This window comes from Pleurodeles waltl, chromosome 8, assembly GCF_031143425.1.
Source record: "Pleurodeles waltl isolate 20211129_DDA chromosome 8, aPleWal1.hap1.20221129, whole genome shotgun sequence".
Taxonomy (NCBI): Eukaryota; Metazoa; Chordata; class Amphibia; order Caudata; family Salamandridae; genus Pleurodeles; species Pleurodeles waltl.
The window spans coordinates 13880931-13901363 of record NC_090447.1 but is presented as its reverse complement, the minus strand read 5'-3'; the positions used below and the strand labels follow the sequence as shown (position 1 = coordinate 13901363).

The following is a 20433-nucleotide window of genomic DNA, read 5'->3' as shown; positions in this document are numbered from 1 at the left end:
ACTTTTGGAGGCCAGTCTTATTGACTTTGCAGGGTTGTAGATGACTTATGCACTTTTGTTGGAAGTATTCAAAAACTAGTTGTAACACAGGATAATAGAATGTTCAATAAAGTATACAATTATATTGAGTCCTTCTTTTAATTATAGATCTGATTTTTTATTCACTTTCAGATTTTCAAGCATTAACCCAATGTTGTTAAATTCTAATTTGTAAAGGATTGTTATTGTTTGTATGTGTCTTAAATTGTGAACTTACCTTTTGGTCCAACCCTGAAGAAGTCTTGGGGGAATGTCATGTTGTGTCCCTTGCAGCCCCATGTCCTACAAAGAGTTAACAAATGGTGATTTGCTGCCAGTTCTTTCTCTTCTCCCACAAGAGCAAGCCACAATCTTTGTAATTATAACTTTGAAGTAAACCATTCACTTTAATTGTATATCTTGTTGAGTTGGCGTACGATATGAGTCGCTAGAAGAATTACATTGTAATTAACAGTTTTGTTGAAAATTAGAGCCTGTGTAAGTCCCTACGGCAGTGGGCATCAGGTGGTCCTCATGGACATAGTATAAGAACCGGTGTTTGAGGCACCAGTACTCTGTTTGATGCGAGATACGCCAGCAAGGGTATGACCAGGTGCCTGAATCTACTCATCTGTATAAATATGATCTGTTATATCATAAATTAAACACTTTCTTTGTCACAGCTGATAACCAGAGTTTATATTACATTCTTGAATCCCATTTTCTTTGGAAGACCAAGTGATGCTGAACATATGCCTTCTGTGTCTAGAATAAAAAAGAGAGACTCCACTGTCTTGTCTAACTGTAAGGACTACCAAGGGCTCTTTCCCTGAGCTTTGACTATGGACCTTTTTGTTCCTTTCCTGCTTCTCCTGATTTCTGATGTTGTTGGGGGATCCTTTCAACGTATGTGTAAACTCCCATCCTGGAAGCAGGAGGTGTACACCAGGGAAGGAGATGTCATCATTGGAGGAGTGTTTGTGGTGCACTCAGGGTTCACTGTCCCCAAACTTACATTTGCAGAAGAACCTCTTCCTGTATCCTGTGAGGGGTAAGATGCTGTAGTACGTACACCATGTGTAAAAGTGTATCTCCCATATCCTGTGAGGGTTGAGGTGCTGTAGCAGGTAAATCATGTGTAGAAGTGTCTGTCCTGTATCCTGTGAGGGGTAAGATGCTGTAGCATGTACACCATATATAGAAGTGTCTCTCACGCATCCTGTGAGGGGTGAGATGCTGTAGCCTGCACACCATGTGTAGAAGTGTCTCTCCTGTATCCTGTGAGGGGTAAGATGCTGTAACACGTACACCATGTGTAGAAGTGTCTCTCCCGTATTCTGTGAGAGGAGATGCTGCAGCACATACACCACGTGTAGAAGTGTCTGTCCTGTATCCTTTGAGGGGTAAGATGCTTTAGTATGTACACCATGTGCAGAAGTGTCTCTCTCATATACTGTGAGTGGTGAGATGGTGTAGCATGTATGGCATGTGTAAAAGTGTCTCTCTTGTACCCTGTGAGGGGTAGGATGCTGTAGCACGTACACCGTGTGTAGAAGTGTCTTTCCCGTATCCTGTGAGGGGTGAGATGCTGTAGTATGTACACCATGTGTAGAAGTGTCTCTCCCGTATCCTGTGAGGGGAGATGCTGTAGCACGTACACTATGCGTAGCAGTATCTCTCCTGTATCCTGTTGAGGGGAGATGCTGTAGCACGTACGCCATGTGTAGAAGTGTCTCTCCTGTATCTTTTGATCTTTTGAGGGGTGAGATGCTGCAGCATGTACAATATATGCAGAAGTGTCTGTCCTGTATCCTGTGAGGGATAAGAAAGGTTTGTAATATGACACATAGATGTGTTTTCTGTGAGATGTAGGAACAGTGTATATATACATTTAAAAGAAGTTATTACACCATGCATAGAACTAACATTATTTCATGTGCTTCGATTTTACTGTCGTCCATGGTATTATCTATACGTTTTGAAATAAAACATGTCTACATGTGTTTGCATTGCACCCAGAATTAGCAAGTATCAGTTGGTCTGAATTTCAAGCCCAACACAACAGACATGAACAAAACCTTCATATGAATATAGAATATTTTTATAATACAATTTTGACATTCTTCTGGATCATCAGATGGTTATACTTGCTGCACTCATACTATGCATATGCGTACAGATTCGCATTCCACACTGCATGAATAGTGTACTGTAAGAACCTAAGGGTCTTATTGAGAGATTAGTGGCGAGAGCAGTCCACCCAAAACACAGAAGAGTACCTTGTCTGCCAAACTTTCATTTTTTCTGCTCTATTTAGAGTCATGCAAAGTATCACGTTTGTACCGTCAGGGTCTCTACTGTCTTCGTCATTGAAATCCGTAAACAATATCTCCACTACCTTCAAGCCATCAGCCTAAGCACCTCAGACCTTCTGCCTGATTGAGGGTAAATGTTGCGATGTAATTGTTTTCTCTTTGATACTTCAAGAGGAAGCCTACATGTCCAGGGAAACCTAGAAATTACTCCATTGTGCTAGGAAAAAGGTCCCAGCATGTCAGGGTTAATTATCTTTTGTTTTACATAAATAAACTACTTTGTATTTTCAAAACATTTAAAAGTTTGTATCTTTGAAACAAAAAAATACTTTGTTTTGAAAAAATAAACTACTTTGTATCTTTGGAAGTTTGTATCTTTAAAACAAAACAAACGTTGTTGTGTGGTGCATTGCACATAGTACATACACCACAAAGCTACAGTGCTCTCGGCAGAGCTGGCAGTGGATGTTGCTCCTCTCTAGGCAAAGATATATCTTCCAGGCAAGTGGAGATCTCTAAATATGGTAGGCTGTAGTATGCCAGTGCACTGAAGTACAACACTGATGGTTTGGCAGAACACAGTACGACCCACCAGCATTTAGACACAAACGCCTTGATTTGGTTTTGTGTAGGTAAGCGTTGGTCTGTTTGGGGTCCTGTCGAAGAACATTACATAATGAATCCCACTGGAAGGAACAGTTATGATTGTATATTATGACTGTGTAGTGAGCTGCACAGTCCATTTTTACTTTTCTAAGTATCTTCTTCTGACAAGAAATAAATTAGGGCAAGGAGAGAAACTTGAGTAAAAACTGCATACTTTACTAGAACAGAACAGTTTAAGATACACCAGGTAAAAATAGTTCAAAGACAGACACAGCAAGAAGTATGAATATGCCATGATTTGATGACAAGTCCGACAATATCTAAGAGGAACTGACATTCCTTTCTAAATATCTACTTTTGCTATCGAACTACCACACCTTTCACACTTGCACAGTATGACAAGTAAACTCCTCTTCTGTAACCCACACAAGCACACATCTTCTGCCGCCTCGTCTAAGAGAACTGTCAACATAGTAAAGAAAAGTTGTGCTAAACAACAGGATCCTAGGTTGAAAATACACAGCTATTCTGAGTTGTGTCCTAGCAGAACAGCAGGGCCTTGTATGAACTCCAGTTTACCCTCTTGAAAGAAGTCACTTTTGTCCAGGTCCCGACAACTGAATGGATGTTGGCGGAACCTGCAAAGGTGCGACAAAAATGGCACATTATATGATGCATTTGACCATTCATTGCTCGTTGTAGAGCACTACACATGGTTTGAATGGAGTACAAAAAGGAAAATCCTGCCACGGGCATGCAAGAGTCAAAGATGTGGAATTCACTACAATGAGGACAATTAATAAAAAAATGTTCATATTGCATTTAACAAAATAACAGTTTTAAGTAGGTCAATGAACTAATCACAAACATGTGAGAAGAAAGGTGTAGTTAAATGTGATGCTACAGACGCAAGTTTTATTGACTTGTAATGGAATCACACTGAGGCAAGAACTTGAGGCCAGGTTTAGAGGTGGGCAGTAGAGAAAAGCATCCAAATTGTGAGAAAAGTGCTAAATCTAGATGGGAATCTGCCAATAGAAGGCACGCATCATTGGGCCGTGTGGTGGGGGAGTCTTCAGTGGAGTTTTCAATAGAGCACAGGAACTCAATCCTTGTAACAAGGTGGATCTCATCCTGAGGGCAGAAGCCAACCACCATTCCAGACTTCTCCTGAAAATGATACCACTCAAGTAGTTTTTTCAACTAAGTACCTTCATGAAATGGTGACTTCTGAAGAATACTGGATAGGAGATCTCCTTGCATCACGATTAACTCCAAATACACTGCCTAATTAGAACTATAATGCTGTTAAAAACTTTGTTTGAAATACAACATTTGTAAGTACTTCTGTTTATATATGTATATTGTGGCCTCCAGCTACTTTACTTTTACACTTCGTACTGGAAAGACACAATTAGTTTGGAGGAGACCAAACATTTTGGTTGGTGACCAGTATGGCTTCTCTGTTAGAGTGTCGCCCCACTGCTGAGAGCCAGCAGAGGCAAACCTGAAAAGAAAATGAAAATAAAACCATTTTATTATCATAGCTTTTTTCCAAGATACTAGTGAAGGAAGGTGAGTCCGAGGCACAGGAAACACAGGATACTTGTTTATTGCTGCTAAGTAACAATATAATAAAGCTCAGCCATAACACAGAGCTACCAACTACTGCTCACGCTGCTCTCCACTCCCTGTCCTCAGTATTCCACAGCCACGTCAGGGTTGACATCACCCTGGAATGCAGAGGATCAGAATACCACGCCCCCCCTTTATATACTACACAAATTATATACATAAGGATGATGACAAATGAGGGTACAAAGTAAATAAAAAAACAAGTTACATGTAGTCCTTTAGATAAACAGGTCTTTGCGTTTTCCGATCAGATCTCCTTAAGAAGTCATCAGTGGAGCCGTTGTCTTTTCCCAAACTTGAGTTGTCTTTCTCTTCTGCATCTTCTGCATCACGCATCTCCTTTCTTCTATATGGAACCACACGGTTAAGATTCCATACACGGTGATCGTCCGTTCTGATGGCATTGTTGAAGATTTTAATTACTTTCATTGGTTTCGATAACTTGTTGCCACCAGACTGAAAACCTGGATGCTTAATCATGACCCAATCCCCCACATTTACCTTGGTCACTTTAACAGGATGTTTATGATCAAAATAAATCTTGCGATTATTCGCTTTGACATTTTGGGCCTCATTCTGACCGCGGCGGGCGGCGGTCGCCGCTCGCCATGCGGTCAACTCCAAATGGCCGCTCCGCGGTCAGAAGACCGCGGATGCCATTCTGGCTTTCCCGCTGGGCCGGCGGGCGCCTGCCAAGGGAGCGCCCGCCGGCCCAGCGGGGAAGACCCTGCAACACAGAAGCCGGCTCCGAATGGAGCCGGCGGTGTTGCAGGGGTGCGACGGGTGCAGTTGCACCCGTCGCGATTTTCACTGTCTGCTAAACAGACAGTGAAAATCTTTCTGGGGCCCTGTTAGGGGGCCCCTGCACTGCCCATGCCAGTGGCATGGGCAGTGCAGGGGCCCCCAGGGGCCCCACGACACCCGTTCCCGCCATCCTGTTCCTGGCGGTAAAAACCGCCAGGAACAGGATGGCGGGAAGGGGGTCGGAATCTCCATGGCGGCGCTGCTTGCAGCGCCACCATGGAGATTCAGCCCAAGCAGGGGAAATCCGGCGGGAAACTGCCGGATTCCCTTTTCTGACTCAGAATGGGCATTGAAGCACCGCCAGCCTATTGGCGGTGCTTCCGTGGTCCCCGGCCCTGGCGGTCTTGGACCGCCAGGGTCGGAATGACCCCCTTTGTCTTGCCTTTCTGATATTATCATCAACAGTTAAATTTTCATTTCCCAAGAACACGTTAACCCTCGATGGCACAAGCATAGTATTGGGGTGTCTACCCCTAAACAACTCAAACGGTGAAAAACCTGTGGTAGTATGGGGTGTGAATCTGTATACGCCTACTCTTTTGATAACCTCACCTTGCCAACCCCTACCACTACCCCTCGCCAAGGAAATTGTCTCCTTCAGCACTCTATTGAACCTCTCAATCATTCCATTGGATTCTGGATGATATAGGGTGCACTTCTTGTGCCATATGTCACACTCAGCAAGAAACAACTCAATTTCTTTAGAGATTAGCTGCACCCCATTATCAGTAAGTAATGTCTCAGGAATGCCCTCCCTCATGAACTGATCTTTCAAAAACTTTACAACTTGCCCTGTTTTCAATTCCTCTGGAGAAACAGATTTCTGGCCAACGTGAAAACATGTCTATTACAACAATGACATAGATTTCTTGCTCGCCATTATGTATGGGCCCTAAAACATCCAAAGCAATATCTTCTCATGGTTTGTCTGGGCGATCTCTTATTACCATTGGTTGGACTTTGGGCTTACTTCTCTTCTCACTTATGGCACACTGCATACATTCTCTTACCAGACATTCAATTTGGGCATCCATACCTGGCCACCACTAGCTAGCCCGTAGTCTCTCCTTTGTCTTAGAGATAGCCAAATGACCCTCATGCGCCATATTGAGTACGTCTAATCTTAGCTTAACCGGGGGAAACAGCCTCGTACCACGAAGAAGACCCTCCCTAGAGGCCAGTTGATCTTTAACCATCCAATAATCCTTGCACAGATCTCCTCCCTGACCCTTGTGCGACCCTCCATGACTTATTAGATCAGTGACCTTTTGTATAGTGGCATCACCTCGGACCTCTTTGAGCCATATATCCTTTGAAATAGTTTCAGTACTAAGTTCACACACATCAAACTGGTCAAGTTCACACATATCAAACTGGTTTTCAATAGTGTCATTGCTCTTGCTCTCATCCACTAACCTGGACAAGGTATCAGCAATCACATTTTCCACACCAGGAATGTATCTCACTTCGAAGTTATCCTCTTGCAAGTCAATCACCAATCTGGATATCTTAGAAGATATGGAATAAATGCCTCTCTTATTGAAAACCTCACAAAAAGGTTTGTGATCAGTCTTAATTATGAATTCTGTGCCCCATAGAAATGTTTTGAGTTTCTTAATAGCCCAATGTACCACGAGGGCTTCTCTTTCAATCACTGCATATCTAGATTCAGCACCTTTAAGACTTCTAGACAGAAACATAATGGTGTTGTCTTGACCACACCCATCTTGCTGTAAGACCGCGCCCAGGCCCTTTAGGCTGGCATCCGTAGTAATTATGGATTTCTTCTTTGGATCAAAAATCTTAAGTTTAGGGGCCAAGGCTAACTTGTTCTTGATCACTTTAAATTCCTTCTCACACTCCTCACTCCATAGAAAGTTTGTGCCCTTTCGCAATAAACCCCTCATATTATAAGTGACCTCAGCGAAGTTCTTGACAAATTTATGATAGTATTCCACCATCCCAAGAAAACGCATAAGTTCTTCTTTGCAGGTGGGGGAAACCATGTTTTGAATAGTGTCAACCAAATCTGCTTTGGGTATGACCCCTTCACCCGTTATTGTGTGGCCAAGGTAGTCAATGGTTTCCATGCCAAATTTGCACTTCTCAAATGTAACAGTTAAATTGTGGTCACATAATCTCCTCAAAACCTGCCGAACTATTGCATTGTGTTAATTCCTGTTACTGCCATGTACCAAAATGTCATCTTGGTAAACACAAACCCCTTCTAGGGCTGCTAACACTTTTTCCATGACCCTTTGAAAAACCGAGGCAGCTGAAATTAGGCCAAAAGGGAGGCGAGTGTATCTGAATGTGCCAAAAGGGGTGATGAAGTCAGTGAGATACATAGACTCTTCATCAAGTTGAATCTGATGATAGGCAGATGCCAAGTCAATGGTGCTGAATACCTTGGCATCCCCCAACATCATGAGCAGTTGAGAAATATTGGGTAGAGGGTACTTGTCAACCACTACGCACTTATTGAGCTGTCTAAGGTCAATGCATAATCTAAGAGATCCGTTGGGTTTTCTAGCAGTAACCACGGGGGCCAACCAATTGGTACTTTCCACTTCCTCAATGATACCCTGATCCCTGAGTTTGTGTAGTTCCGTCTGAACCTCCTCTCGTAAGTTCACTGGAACACTCCTTACCTTGCTACAAACCGGCACAGAACCTGGACAAATTTTAATTTTGTGTTTATAACCCTTTAAGCAACCCAGTTCACATTTGAGAACCTTGGGGAATTCAGAACGTAGGGCTTGTTGTAAGTCCAAATCTGTTTGCTGTGTAACTGCGTTAACAGGGGTTAATTCTTTCAACACAATGGGATTATCCAGAGTGGGATCTAACATAATTCCTAAATCTCTTTGGTGCCACCAACTAATAATGCTATCGTCCTTCTTTGACACATAAATCTTACCAGAGATGTGGCGATCCTTATATTCGATTGAGCCTATGAAGTAACCATGCAATGGTATAAGCTCACCTCCATAGGCGTGTGGTTTAATATCAGGCTTTAGTAACACAACCGTGTCTTTTAGCTGAAATAATCGTGATTTTGGCACGAGAATCAAATAAAACTTTGGTTCTTTTGCCCTCAACCTGAATGAAATCCAGGGGACCAACACATTTGCCAGTTTTTATTTGCAAGATAATTTGCCCACAGTCGTAAACCGTAGGGGACACTTCTCCACCATCTTGGGTGTTAATTTCATATACCGATTGCTTAGACTTTCTTAGCTTGCAAACTGAGAAGTGACCCCGTTTCTTACAAAAAGTACATGTCGCATTAATAGCAGGACAGCTCTTATCATTTGCAAAGTGGCCCAATCTGTCACACCTGAAGCATGCATCTCTTATCTTTAGTACGTCCGTTGTTATATCTCTGTTTAACACCCAAAGAGTTACCAGTGTTTTTCGTAACCACACACACCTGATTGGAAACATCACTCTTGATTGCATCTACACATTTTAAGGAATGTTCGATTTTTTTAGCAATAACCAGCACTTCCGCAAGAGGAGGATCATCTCTAAGCCATAGCTCCTCCCGTATTTTTTCAATGTGACACCCCAACATAAATTGATCCCTGATTCTCTTGTCTGAAAGAATTCTAAACTTACAGGAAGAAGCAAGACGACAAAGATCAGTAACATAATTTTCAATGCATTCACCTTCTCTTTGTAAACGCTTCCCAAAGTAGTAACGCTCTAAAATTGTGCTGACCTTGGGAAGATAATGGATATCCAACTTGCCTATACTAGTTTCATATTCATTAAGATCTATTGCCTCACTGTTAGGAATGTCAGGCAAATGGTCAAACACCTCTTGCCCCTCTGAGCCTAGACAGGGAAGCAACAGGGCAGTTCTCCTTTCAGCACTCAAGGAGGTTTCACACACTTTTGCATACCGTTCAAAAACGTTTTTCCACTTAGCCCATTTAATGGGCGGCTCCCCAGGAGATGAGAGGAAAAATGGAGGTGCTGGTACGTTCTGCATAATGAGGAAAATATGTACGAGTTGCAGGAGGTACTAACAACTAAACAGATTACAAAGGTTCACCATGTACATAACAGACGCCAATTGAAGTTAATAGTTCAAGTGCGGCAGTCACATGCTAGAAAGTTTTGCACTTTGGGGAAGAAAAAGGTGCACCTCAGCGAGATCCTTAAAACCAGAGATGGTGACGATCCATGACGAAGCAAGTTAGGACTTGCGCACTCAGGTAGAATCCTTTGTACAGAAACAATGAGGTCAGTATTGAAGCACCGTATGACACCAATAACAAGGAGCAGGCAGAGTTCTTTGTATAATCCAGTGGGACAAAAAACAAACAAAAAAAAAACAGTATTCTAGCAACGTAGAAAATTGGGCAGCGACATGGAAGTTTCATCAACATATGAGGATATTACTCATTGAAGTCTCTCAGTATTTATTTCTCAGTATAGTTTCCCACTGTTTATTTTCGTTCTCTCTTAATGTCGAATAATATCTTTCACCTTTTTGTTGTTGTCCTCCATGCTGCGTGACCGCTTTTAGCTGACAGCAGCTGTCACTGTTGTTGATAACTAGGTGTGGAGAAACAGGGGTACAAAACGTTTTAATGGCTACTTACAAACCATTTAATTAGCTGAATCAGAGAGTTTCTTACAGCTAAAAATGATTGTTGGATTAACAAACCCATTTACTGATCCAAAACATTCTTTCCAAACCAGTAAATGGATTCGGAATCACAACACAGCAAGGTGACGTGCTGGACGTCCCTTCCAAATAGGTATTCAGTGGTTTCCGAGCCACCACCATGGTCTTTGTTGCCAATCGGAGTCAGTCCCTATTTTCAACCTGCCAAATTAATAATCATTAAGCAGGTCATTCTGCGACAACCTCTGATTCCATATTTTATGAATTACCTTATTAGTACATAAGTCAGTTTGCAAAATAAGTTACTGGTAGCAAAAAGTATTCGTGCAATGGACTATTGCTTGCATTCATTAGTACATCTTGTTGGAGTCCGATGAAGCAAAAATGCATGAGCGGCTCACATCAAAGTGACGCACAGTAGGATATTTCATGCACACAGATGCACAGGGGGATTGCGCAGTGAGAGACTATGAAGCTAGTATGCGTGTGTGTGTCTTCAGTGATCCTAAAGGGAGAAATGTGGTGCTGGTGACAAATGAAATTCAAGAGTTCATCTTTTTCACCTTCACTGAAACATAGATGTGGAGGAAGCTGAAATAGAGCTTGTTCAGGCAACTCCTGCAGTCGAATAGTTTCCTTTCTGTACTGCTGGGTTTCTGGACTGGACTAGACACAACCTGAATGTTCAAATAATTAGAATTCATTCAATTCTTCAATATTGAACACACACACATTCTGCTACAAGTAGCAATCTGGGTGATACAATGTTATACATTTGAAATTAAAGGAAGGTGACCTTAGAAATATGCCAACTTTTTAAAGTGAGAGGCAAGGAGGCAGTACATCTGACAGAGCAGATAAAGTGGATGTTGGTGAAGGAGGAAGAGCTGACAGAGCAGATAAAGTGGAGGTGGATACGGGAGGTAGAGCCCACAGGGAAGTGTGTGTGTGTTATAGGTAGATATTTCAAGGCGAGCCAAGCAGGGGTGCTCCAGCAGCATTTAGGTTGGGGAAGGGGTTGCAACATTTTAACTTGAAGTGTGCTGGGCTCAGGTGGAGGTGTGGGCACAGAGAGTGTACACTGGAGGTGTACAGACCTGCCAACTCCCACAGTGCCACATCGGGTCACACAATAGTGACTCCCTTCACACAGGCACCCAGTGAGGAGCCGATATCACACGACGGCAGGGAAAATGAGTTGGAAACCATTTCTTAGAGCGGGTTCCTGACCTATCTTTGGAGGCTTTGATTATCTGATACCCCAGGGCATCGGCACCAGCTTCAGCAACAATATTTTTTAAGGAGCAGCTTTGGTAAGGAGGAAGGAGGAAAATTCACCTTTACGTATTTTTCTGGCAAGGCCCCACCTTCTCTTCCGACAGTGAAATTTAGGGCCTCATTTACAAGAATCTGATGCATGGAATCCGATGCGTCAGATTTCTTGCACTGCCCTGCGACCCCCTAACAATGCCATTGATGGGCTTGTTTACAAGTCCATTGCACCACGTGCAATGACACAAGCAGTACCGTACACTGCGCTACATTTACAAACTAGCGAAATTAGATCATTGCTCCAGTTTTGAAGCCTTGTGCCATGTTTTACCTGCGCCATGTATAATTTTTGCAAGGTAGGCATTCCTGGGCAACAAGCCATGCAAAACTGGTGCAGTGAAATGTACTACTTTTCAGTCCGTTATTCTGTGACTTCACTGTGTCAAAAATGTAATGCCTGCTCAAGACAGGCGTAAAACTGATGCAGGGCTTTTTAACATGGGAGCCTTCCTGGCATTGCGGGAGTAGTGTTGTTTTTTTACGTTAGTCCAGCAATGAGAGGGTTTAGCGCCACAGATGCATCAGAATCTCTGACGCATCTGTGGACACATGTGCCATGGAGCTTTGTATTGTAAATACCGCGCATCCATGGTTCAGGGCCGCGCAAGAAACCTGATTCATCAGAGCCGATGTGTCAGATTCTTGAAAATGAGGCCCTTAGTTCTTTAGTTGACATGTCTAGGGGTAAGTCATAAACCTGTGTTGTAGGTTTTCCCAACAAATAAACTCATTCAGTATCCTTGCATTGTACTATGCTGTATCATATGAGCACTCCTTTTAGTACATGTTATATATGATATAGTCTGTACACACTTTTAAAGTCAAGCAACAAACAGCAATGGATCACAGGTGGAGGCTGAGTCCTTTGAAATATTACCTATCTGTTCGCTTTAATCTTTAAGTAAGTATACAGTGACTCTGGATACCCATAAACTTACCCTCAGAGTCAAAAATTCTACCTTCACCATTAATAGTGCATTCTTTTCCACTGGAAAGTACCTTAAAAGTAAGAGCCAGGGGGCATTACATGGGTGGTATATGGGCATTCCCATGCAACCACGAATGCCCTTTGATGCAAAATCCTATCTACTAACAATAGTAGACTGGGTGTAGCACCAAAAGTTAACACCATTTGAGAGGAGGCGTTGAATGGAGAAATGTTTTTATTTCTCCAATCTTTTCCGACTTTTCATGCGTGCTGCACTGTGCAGCACACATACCATGTAGCTAAAGTTTTAAAGTGTGTTTAAGCATATTTTTTTTACTTGAAGGCTATCCTTCCAGGACAAAACCTATGCTAGACTCACGCAGACACCCTAGCACTGTGGTGCAAAGTTGTGAGCATAGCACTCGGCAGCTGAAATCAGCGCTGACACTAGGGAGAGGGGAGGAGAGTGCCATATCTCTGTAGATATGGTGCTCTCTTGCTCCCTCCTTGACACTCATTGGCATTTGTGGCTGCTGCCCTGCAGTCTGTGACTGTTTTGTAAATCTGAGTCTGAGCCTCCATTTATAAAGAAATGATGTGACCGCTTCACTGTAATAACCTTTTTCAGTTGAGTTCTAACTTCACCATGCCTGGTGCTGGAGCCAGCAGCCGAGGAATGCATGTCAGATCACAGAGCCTAAGTAAAGCAGCTCCTTAAAGAATGAAAATGAAACATTGCTTTCTTTGTTCTGCTCTGCGTGTGGCCATTGACACTTGTTAATGAAATCTCATAACTTCACGCTGCAGGTTCCATATCCGGTACTACCGGGATGTGTTGGCCATGGTCTTTGCGATTGAAGAAATTAACCAAACTCCAGACCTGCTACCAAACATAACCCTGGGATTCTGGATCCTGGATTCCTGCATGTCACAGAGCCGGTCTCTCCGCGGAATCATTGACCTGCTCTCCGGTACGCGAGGCCCAGTTCCTGGTTATAGCTGCCAGCACCGTCTGTTGCCGGCGGGCGTTGTTGGAGAATTGATGTCCTCCATATCTGCCCCAATGGCCAGGATTCTGGGGCTTTATCGTTTCCCACAGGTAGGGTACACACATTTTTATCATTAAAGAATGCAAGGATACATTTATGGACACATTTTTAATACATCACTGTTACTAATTGTTTGAATGATAAATTATGCAATGGAACCCATTGGTTCATAGGATAGTGAGAAAAGGGGAGTAGTAAACACATCTTGTAAGGCATAGCTTCTTGTCTGCCTAAAATACACCACCTGCCAGGGGAATTATGTTGTAAACTTCCCACATAACACCAGACCACCACTAGAAACACTGGTACCCACCACATATAATGACCATGTTTATATCAGCAAACTACTTGCCTTAAACTGGGCAATGTTGGAAACCTCAAGACCATCACTAGGGCAATCTGGTTTGATTGTGAGGAGGGTTTTTTTTTCTCCATGGGGGCCTCACCTTCTGAGCATGTCTGTGAATGGCCCCTGGTGACAACATGGTATGGAGAAGTGGAAGGGGGTTCCTGTCAATGCTGTTGTTTATATGATGGAGAGGTACTCCTTCGGGCAAGGGTGACACCGACAGCTGAAGGGCACAACTGGCCTTTATGGAATGGAGTCCTTAAGATATAGATGTCTTCATTCATTTAATAAGTGACACTTTATATCAATTTGACCTGAAATCTGTATTCACTACATCAGTGGATTTGTGAAAAATCTGCAAAGGATTTATTTTTATTTTTTTCAGATTTTCAATTACTTTTGTAGCAAAATAACTTTCACAAATGGAATGCACGTGAAATGTTGCTTGCATAGGAAAATATATCTATGGGTCCTAGTGCAGTGCAAACAATCAGGAGAACAGAGGACAATTTGCTTTAATAGGCGATGGGGAGGATTCAATACCATGTATATTTGCAATATAGATTACACCACACATAGCTATATTTTGAAGTGTATGAAGATTAAATCATTTATCGGGTGGACCCAAGCCTTCAGTTTCCATGGCCTTATAGTTAGCTACCTGGTCACACCTGCCCCTAGCTGTTTATGTTGCTTTTGTATGTATGTACATATGTATGTGTGTATGCAGGCATTTATGTATGTGATAGTTCTATAGCAGAGACCTAGCCAAAAAGCATCAGAACTCTGCACAAGTCCAAACTCAAGATAAATTCAACAAGTGATAGGAGAGGCAGGTGGGTCTGAGAGAGAAGTGACTGTGACTTCATTGTGATGTAGTGATTGTTAATGAGGCATATCTTAAACTCTATCCTGAATTAGAGCAGCTTTGGGGAGTCCTGATGGATAAAGAGATGTTGCTCCTGATCCTTTTTCCACTTCTTACTCAGCAGTCTGATGGTGACCTGGCTGCGTGTACGCTGAGAACCACCAGAGATGGAGAGTTTCTAAGAGAGATAGGCGGAGGTGCTGGTTGACGGCTTTGTAAATGATGCAGATTGTTTTGAAGGTAGTGCGGGCCACCAAACTTTAACAGAATGGGGGTGATGGGATCATATTTCTTCAGACCCTTTCAGCATATGCGAATTCGCAATCTGAAAATGTGCGCATAGTATTGTCACAATCTGTTGGCAGTGTTTCTAGTTCCACATTTTTCCAAAATAAGATGAAAGAAGTAAGTCAGTTTTTAGATGGATGCCTTGCGTGAGTGCGATAGAGGACAGAAGGAGGGTGGCTTTGGCTTGCACAGCAGTCTGTACAGTGCGGTTCAGAGTTACAGTTTTGAAGTAAGGGCAGATGTTTCAGGAAGGTACACCATGCTTGTGTTTAATTTGGGGGGGTGCTATTGAGTACAAAAGGCAAATGTGGGTGTGATCACACACAGAGATTCTGTCAGAAGAAAGTACTGTGCACATTGATGCTATGTCTATCAATGCCATTACCTAAAACTGAATTTCCGCTGGCTCATAGGCTTCCTTTCTCATCTAGTTTTCGGTGCTAATTTTATGGTTAACAATCGGGAGGAAGCACCCACATACACTGTGTGTAATGCTGCATTATGGCCCTCATTAAGACATTGGTGGTGATGACTGCCTACCGCCACGGCAATGGCCACAAAAAGACCGTCGCCGTAGCTACCTACCAGCCTCCATATTATGAACGGAGCCGCAATTCCACCAGAAGGCTGGCAGAATTCAGGCTACGCCCATGGCCGCGGAAAGCAGTTAGGTGGCGCTGCTGCCAGCAGCAGCGCCACACCAGTAGACCGCCGCAGACTGTATCATGACCCCAGCAGCCCCGTATCTTGTCTCCTGCCAGAGGAGACCCTGCAAGTAGGTAAGTCGGGAGCTCCGACAGAGGAGTGGGTTGGGGGTGTTGTGTGTGTGTGTGGGGGGGGTGTGGGTGTTTGTGTCTGTGTGCGTGCATGCAGTGTGGGGCGTATGTAATGTATGTGTGGAGTGTTTTTTTGCAAGAATGTGATTGCTGGAGGGTTAATATTTCTTGCCAGCAAGCTGTCCTTGCTCTTGTCTATTTGATGTCGCTCAGGCCCACTCAGTGCAAAACATTCCATAACTTCACTGTTACCCAACTAACAATCTATACATAGTTACACACTATACAAAGGTCTCACCTGATTTAGGGTGCAGTGTTCAAACAGATATGTTCTCAATCTGAATTTCTTTTGAATTGGCATGATGCAGGGTTTTGTACTCCATTATTACATCTTGTTATAATCTAATACATTTGGGGCAAGAGTTTTGGTGCTGCTGCCCCCCAATGACCCTGCCAGATAGGCATTGGGGTTGTCTCCTCTCTGGATTCAGCAGCTCAATAATGGGGTTAGTTACGGTCTGCTAACTTCAGTGTCCACCACACAGGCTGAAGAAATCCTGTGTGCCCACGGCAAGGACAAATAATGAACTTCCTAGGGGGCAATGACTAGAAACTCCCTAAGAAAGTCAATTTGCTTCACCGTAATATATATATCTTCTCAGACAAAGAAAGTGCACACAGGTGTGCAAATCAAGCTGATTGCCCACAATCTAGCAAACAAAGTACAGACAAATATGCACATTAAGCTGAGTGCATACAATCCGAGTCAGAGACTTAATTTAAACTGAGGTTTTATTGTGAAAGAGTAGTAACTTTTCCCTGATTCCTAGGAATTTTATTGAATTTGATTTTTATGTGTTTTTACTGATCACTTGTGTTATTTATATGAATTTTTATCTTGTGTGATGTGTTATTTGCCGAAATAAAGTTGTGACTGACTGACTGATTAATTAAATAAGCTTCTAGTGATGTTACTAATTAATTTTTCAACATCAGGCTGCTACACAGTCTAAGTGTATTGTTCTGTTACTGTTTTTATATTGCACAGATGCTGCCTTTGGGTCGCATCAGAGCACCTTGCATGTGTGACCATTGAGAAAGCAGGAACTGCATCGAAGAGTCTGCAAGTTTACAAGCTAGCTGCTGCATTTGCCTTAGAGTGATTTCTAGGATATGCCGACTAAGGGCATTGCTTTTTGTGGCCTTTCTGGAATTTCAAAAAGGATGTTTAAGGCAAGGGGTTCAAGAAAGTAGTGTTTTGCCCTCAAAACATTCATATTTCTCTCTGCCAGTGGACAAATAGTTTATTATATGAAGCTTCCCTGCCATGCCTTGTTCACCTGTTAGGTTTGAGCTGGTTAGCGAGGTCCGGTGGTACATAGTATCTCAGGATTCTTTTCATATTTAATATTTTTTGTAGAAAATGTGCTGTCATTCCATCAAAGATCTCTGCTGGAGATTGTATTTACATTTTTTGCCATAGGCTCTTGGAGCAATTTGCAGGAGTAATATCCCCTACAGTAACATGTTTTATCTTAAATGAGTGTGTTCATCTTCAATTTTTTTGTGCAGATCAGCTATGGCTCCTCGCTCTCCACACTCAGCGACAAGCTTCAGTTTCCTTCCTTCATGCGCACCGTTCCTGCCAACTCATTACAAATAATTGCCCTGGCTCGGTTAATGAAACATTTTGGTTGGACGTGGATTGCAGTGGTCGCTTCAGATGATGATGTTGGTGTGCAGGGAGGCCAGGACATAAAGAAAGAAATTGAGAAAAATGGTGGCTGTGTGGCATTCATGGAAAAAATACATCTGAGCTACTCCACAGAGAAGATTCACAGAGTGGTTGAAATGATCCGTGGCTTTCAGGTTAAGGTAGTAATTATTAACAGCTCTGAAGTTCACACCAAGATGTTTCTCGAGACCCTTGCTTTTCAGAATGTAACAGACAAAGTGTTGGTGTTCTCAGAATCCTTCACACTGACCCCTGGCCTCTTCAGAAAGGAAGCCTGGAGGATATTCAATGGATCCATCGCACTCTCCCCCCATGCCATGGACATGCCAGGATTTGTTGGTACTCTCCACTTGCTCCATCCCTCCAGGCTTCCGGATGATGTTTTCATGAAGAGCTTCTGGGAGAAGCTATTTAATTGCAGATGGCGAGGTATCAATGAGACCGGACCCACCAACAGTGCAAATCTTCATAAGAAGACAGTATTTTGTGCGGAGAATCAGACCTCAGATGGTCTTGACATGTCCTTTTTTGAGCTGGATGATATGAGTTACACTTACCACACATACCTGGCAGTGCACGCCTTTGCTCATGCCTTACACACTATGGTATCATGCCAGCAAGGGAAAGGACCTTTCATTAAAGGCACCTGTGGAAACATTGAGCATCTTCGGCCATGGCAAGTGAGTAGGCTACTCTGTTCTTTCTGTGAATGTGACAAGTTAACTTATCGCTGTTGGCTGATGAAGGATATATGAAACAAATACTTTAATAATTGCGGTGTTTTTTTAAGTCTCAGGAAATGTCTACTCAGAAAGGAAAAAAAGAATGTTGTTCCTAGATTAGAGATTAGAATAATTGGATTTTATGCAAGGCACAGAGGTGGGAATGTTGAGTCTGAGATGAGAAACGCATTCAATATCATGATCTCTTTGTCTCCAACACAAATCCAAATTCTGGGGTCTAGAATAAATTAGTTAAGGAACAGCAGGTGAAGAAAGTGTTCAATAATGGTGACCACACTTCAAAGCTGACAATATCCTATGTTATTCCCAACAATCTTCAAATCAATTGTTCTGTCTTAAAACAATGAGGTGGCAATACATGCCAGGGGAGTCTTGTGCTCTTTGACAGGTTCCTTTCTGCAGGGTTGGTGATCAACGCCTGGAAGGATATTTGAAATAAATTGAGCATACCCCCAAAACAACATTTAAAAGATCATTGATTATTCACTTTTCACATTTGCATAGGGTGTGAATGATTCATCCGGTTGTGTTCTTCAGTGATGCACATATTTACTATATCTAGGGTTCAGCACCATAATTCTGGAAGTAGCTATCCAGTAGCTTTGTTTGTTATGTAAATGAAACAAATACAATGAACTCATTGTAGCACTCCTGGAAAACTAACGACCAAACCCAACTGTAGACTCTTTTTAAAAAAGTGATATACCTTCTGCAGAGTGGCTGGAAACGGACTACGCCTTTATGCAGCTGAGCCCTATTGGGACCTGTCAATCATAGTTGAGTTATTTCTTTGAAGACAGGTAACCATAAAATATACAGACATTTTTTGCCATAGGCTATAATGGAGTCAGAGCTTGCTCGTATAGCCTATCCATGTCCTTTTGTGAAAGGACCCAAACCTGCCTGCTGTCCAATCAGGCACCAGCACCCTCTAGAACCTTCTCCAGAGAAGCTCCCTTCCTCAGATTTTCCAGCACGGGAGTGAAAAATTAAAAACCTGAGAGGAATGCGAGGGATACCTGTTGCAGGGATGCGTATTAACACCTTCAGACTCCACCAAGAAGATATGACTGGATCCTTGAGAGAATGTGGACAAGACATTGACCAGTATCTGTCTTGTTGGACAGAATAAAGAACCTCATGCATATTCACTGCATCAAATTCAGCGGATCAGATAAAAGAGAGGGATGGTTCCCTTTCAATCAGCAATGAAGGTGCTGAGGTGGCAGCAGGGCCGGCTTTAGCGCTGGTGGTGCTCGGTGTGACAAATCTTGTTGCCGCCCCCCAGTGACCTTCTTCGCCACGTATTCCCTCACTACCACCCTCCAACAGCGCCACTCAAGTCTCCATAACCACTCTCTCTAAATTGTATTTAATTTGTTTTACAGCACTACTCAACCAGCGTAGGGTGTCAGAGACCTTAACACCGCACACTCATTACACAGAGGCCATCAATCCTACGGGTGTAAATCAGTGCACAGGAACTGTGACATAAGACAAAGAGGACCACAAGGTGCAAGCGCCACGTGTCATCCATACTTGTAGGCAGTATAGTTTAGGAGTGCTGAGTATGGAGAAGCACAAACTCCAGGTTTAAAACTTAACACAGTGGTTGGGGTAGGGTTTTACTATTAAGAATTGATTTCTAGCCAAACAAACCCATTTTAACAACAGTAGGATAATGAAATCTAAGGGTTGTCTACACCTAGGGACACCAACATTTTTCGATTGTGCTGCCACAGCATTTTTCAATTTATTATAGATTTGCAGCATTTGCCACATAATTCGTTAATTACTGCATAATCTGCAGATTGTACCAAAATGATTCTTATTAGCTCAAACAGATCAAACGATGCTGGAAATGTAGCAATACGTATTGCCGCACAGTAGAAGACCCTTTGAAGATGTTGAGTGGTCACCTTTCTGTTGCTTATTGCTATATTTGGCTGGTATACTGGTTCTACTGAGGTGAAGACAATGCCCAGACCATGTTAACAAGTGCAGAATGACAGAATAAAGAAATAATAACCCCAATGTGTGCTGATTTATGCCACATGATTGCTGCAAAATTTACTCAACCCTGCTGCATAATTAGTCGCTCCTCTGCCGCATAATTCCAGTGGCCCTGCCTATACCTTGAAGTTTACATGCAGTTCTTTGATGAAATGTTAGAGGTTTAATATGATATTATAGGACTGAAATGTATAAACTGGAGGTAACAAAAGCATCTCTCTCACAAAAGCAGTAATCCACCGACCTAGCAACATAAAATACAGTTCTGTGATCTGCATACTACAAGCTCTTTACAGCAGGCACATTACCCCTCTGCGCTTCTTGACGAGTCAAAA

At 42.7% G+C, this 20433-nt stretch overlaps 1 protein-coding gene across 1 annotated transcript in view; it reads left to right on the top strand.

Annotated features, from left to right (window-relative positions):
- Window positions 1–13118: 13118 nt before the first annotated feature.
- Window positions 13119–20433, top strand: part of LOC138249285 (vomeronasal type-2 receptor 26-like) — a 58520-nt gene continuing 51205 nt past the window's right edge. Inside the window, exons 1-2 of the mRNA XM_069203240.1 lie at window positions 13119–13376; window positions 17180–18022. Of these exons, the coding sequence (XP_069059341.1) occupies window positions 13119–13376; window positions 17180–18022 (1101 nt within the window). The remainder of the gene's footprint in view (window positions 13377–17179; window positions 18023–20433) is intronic.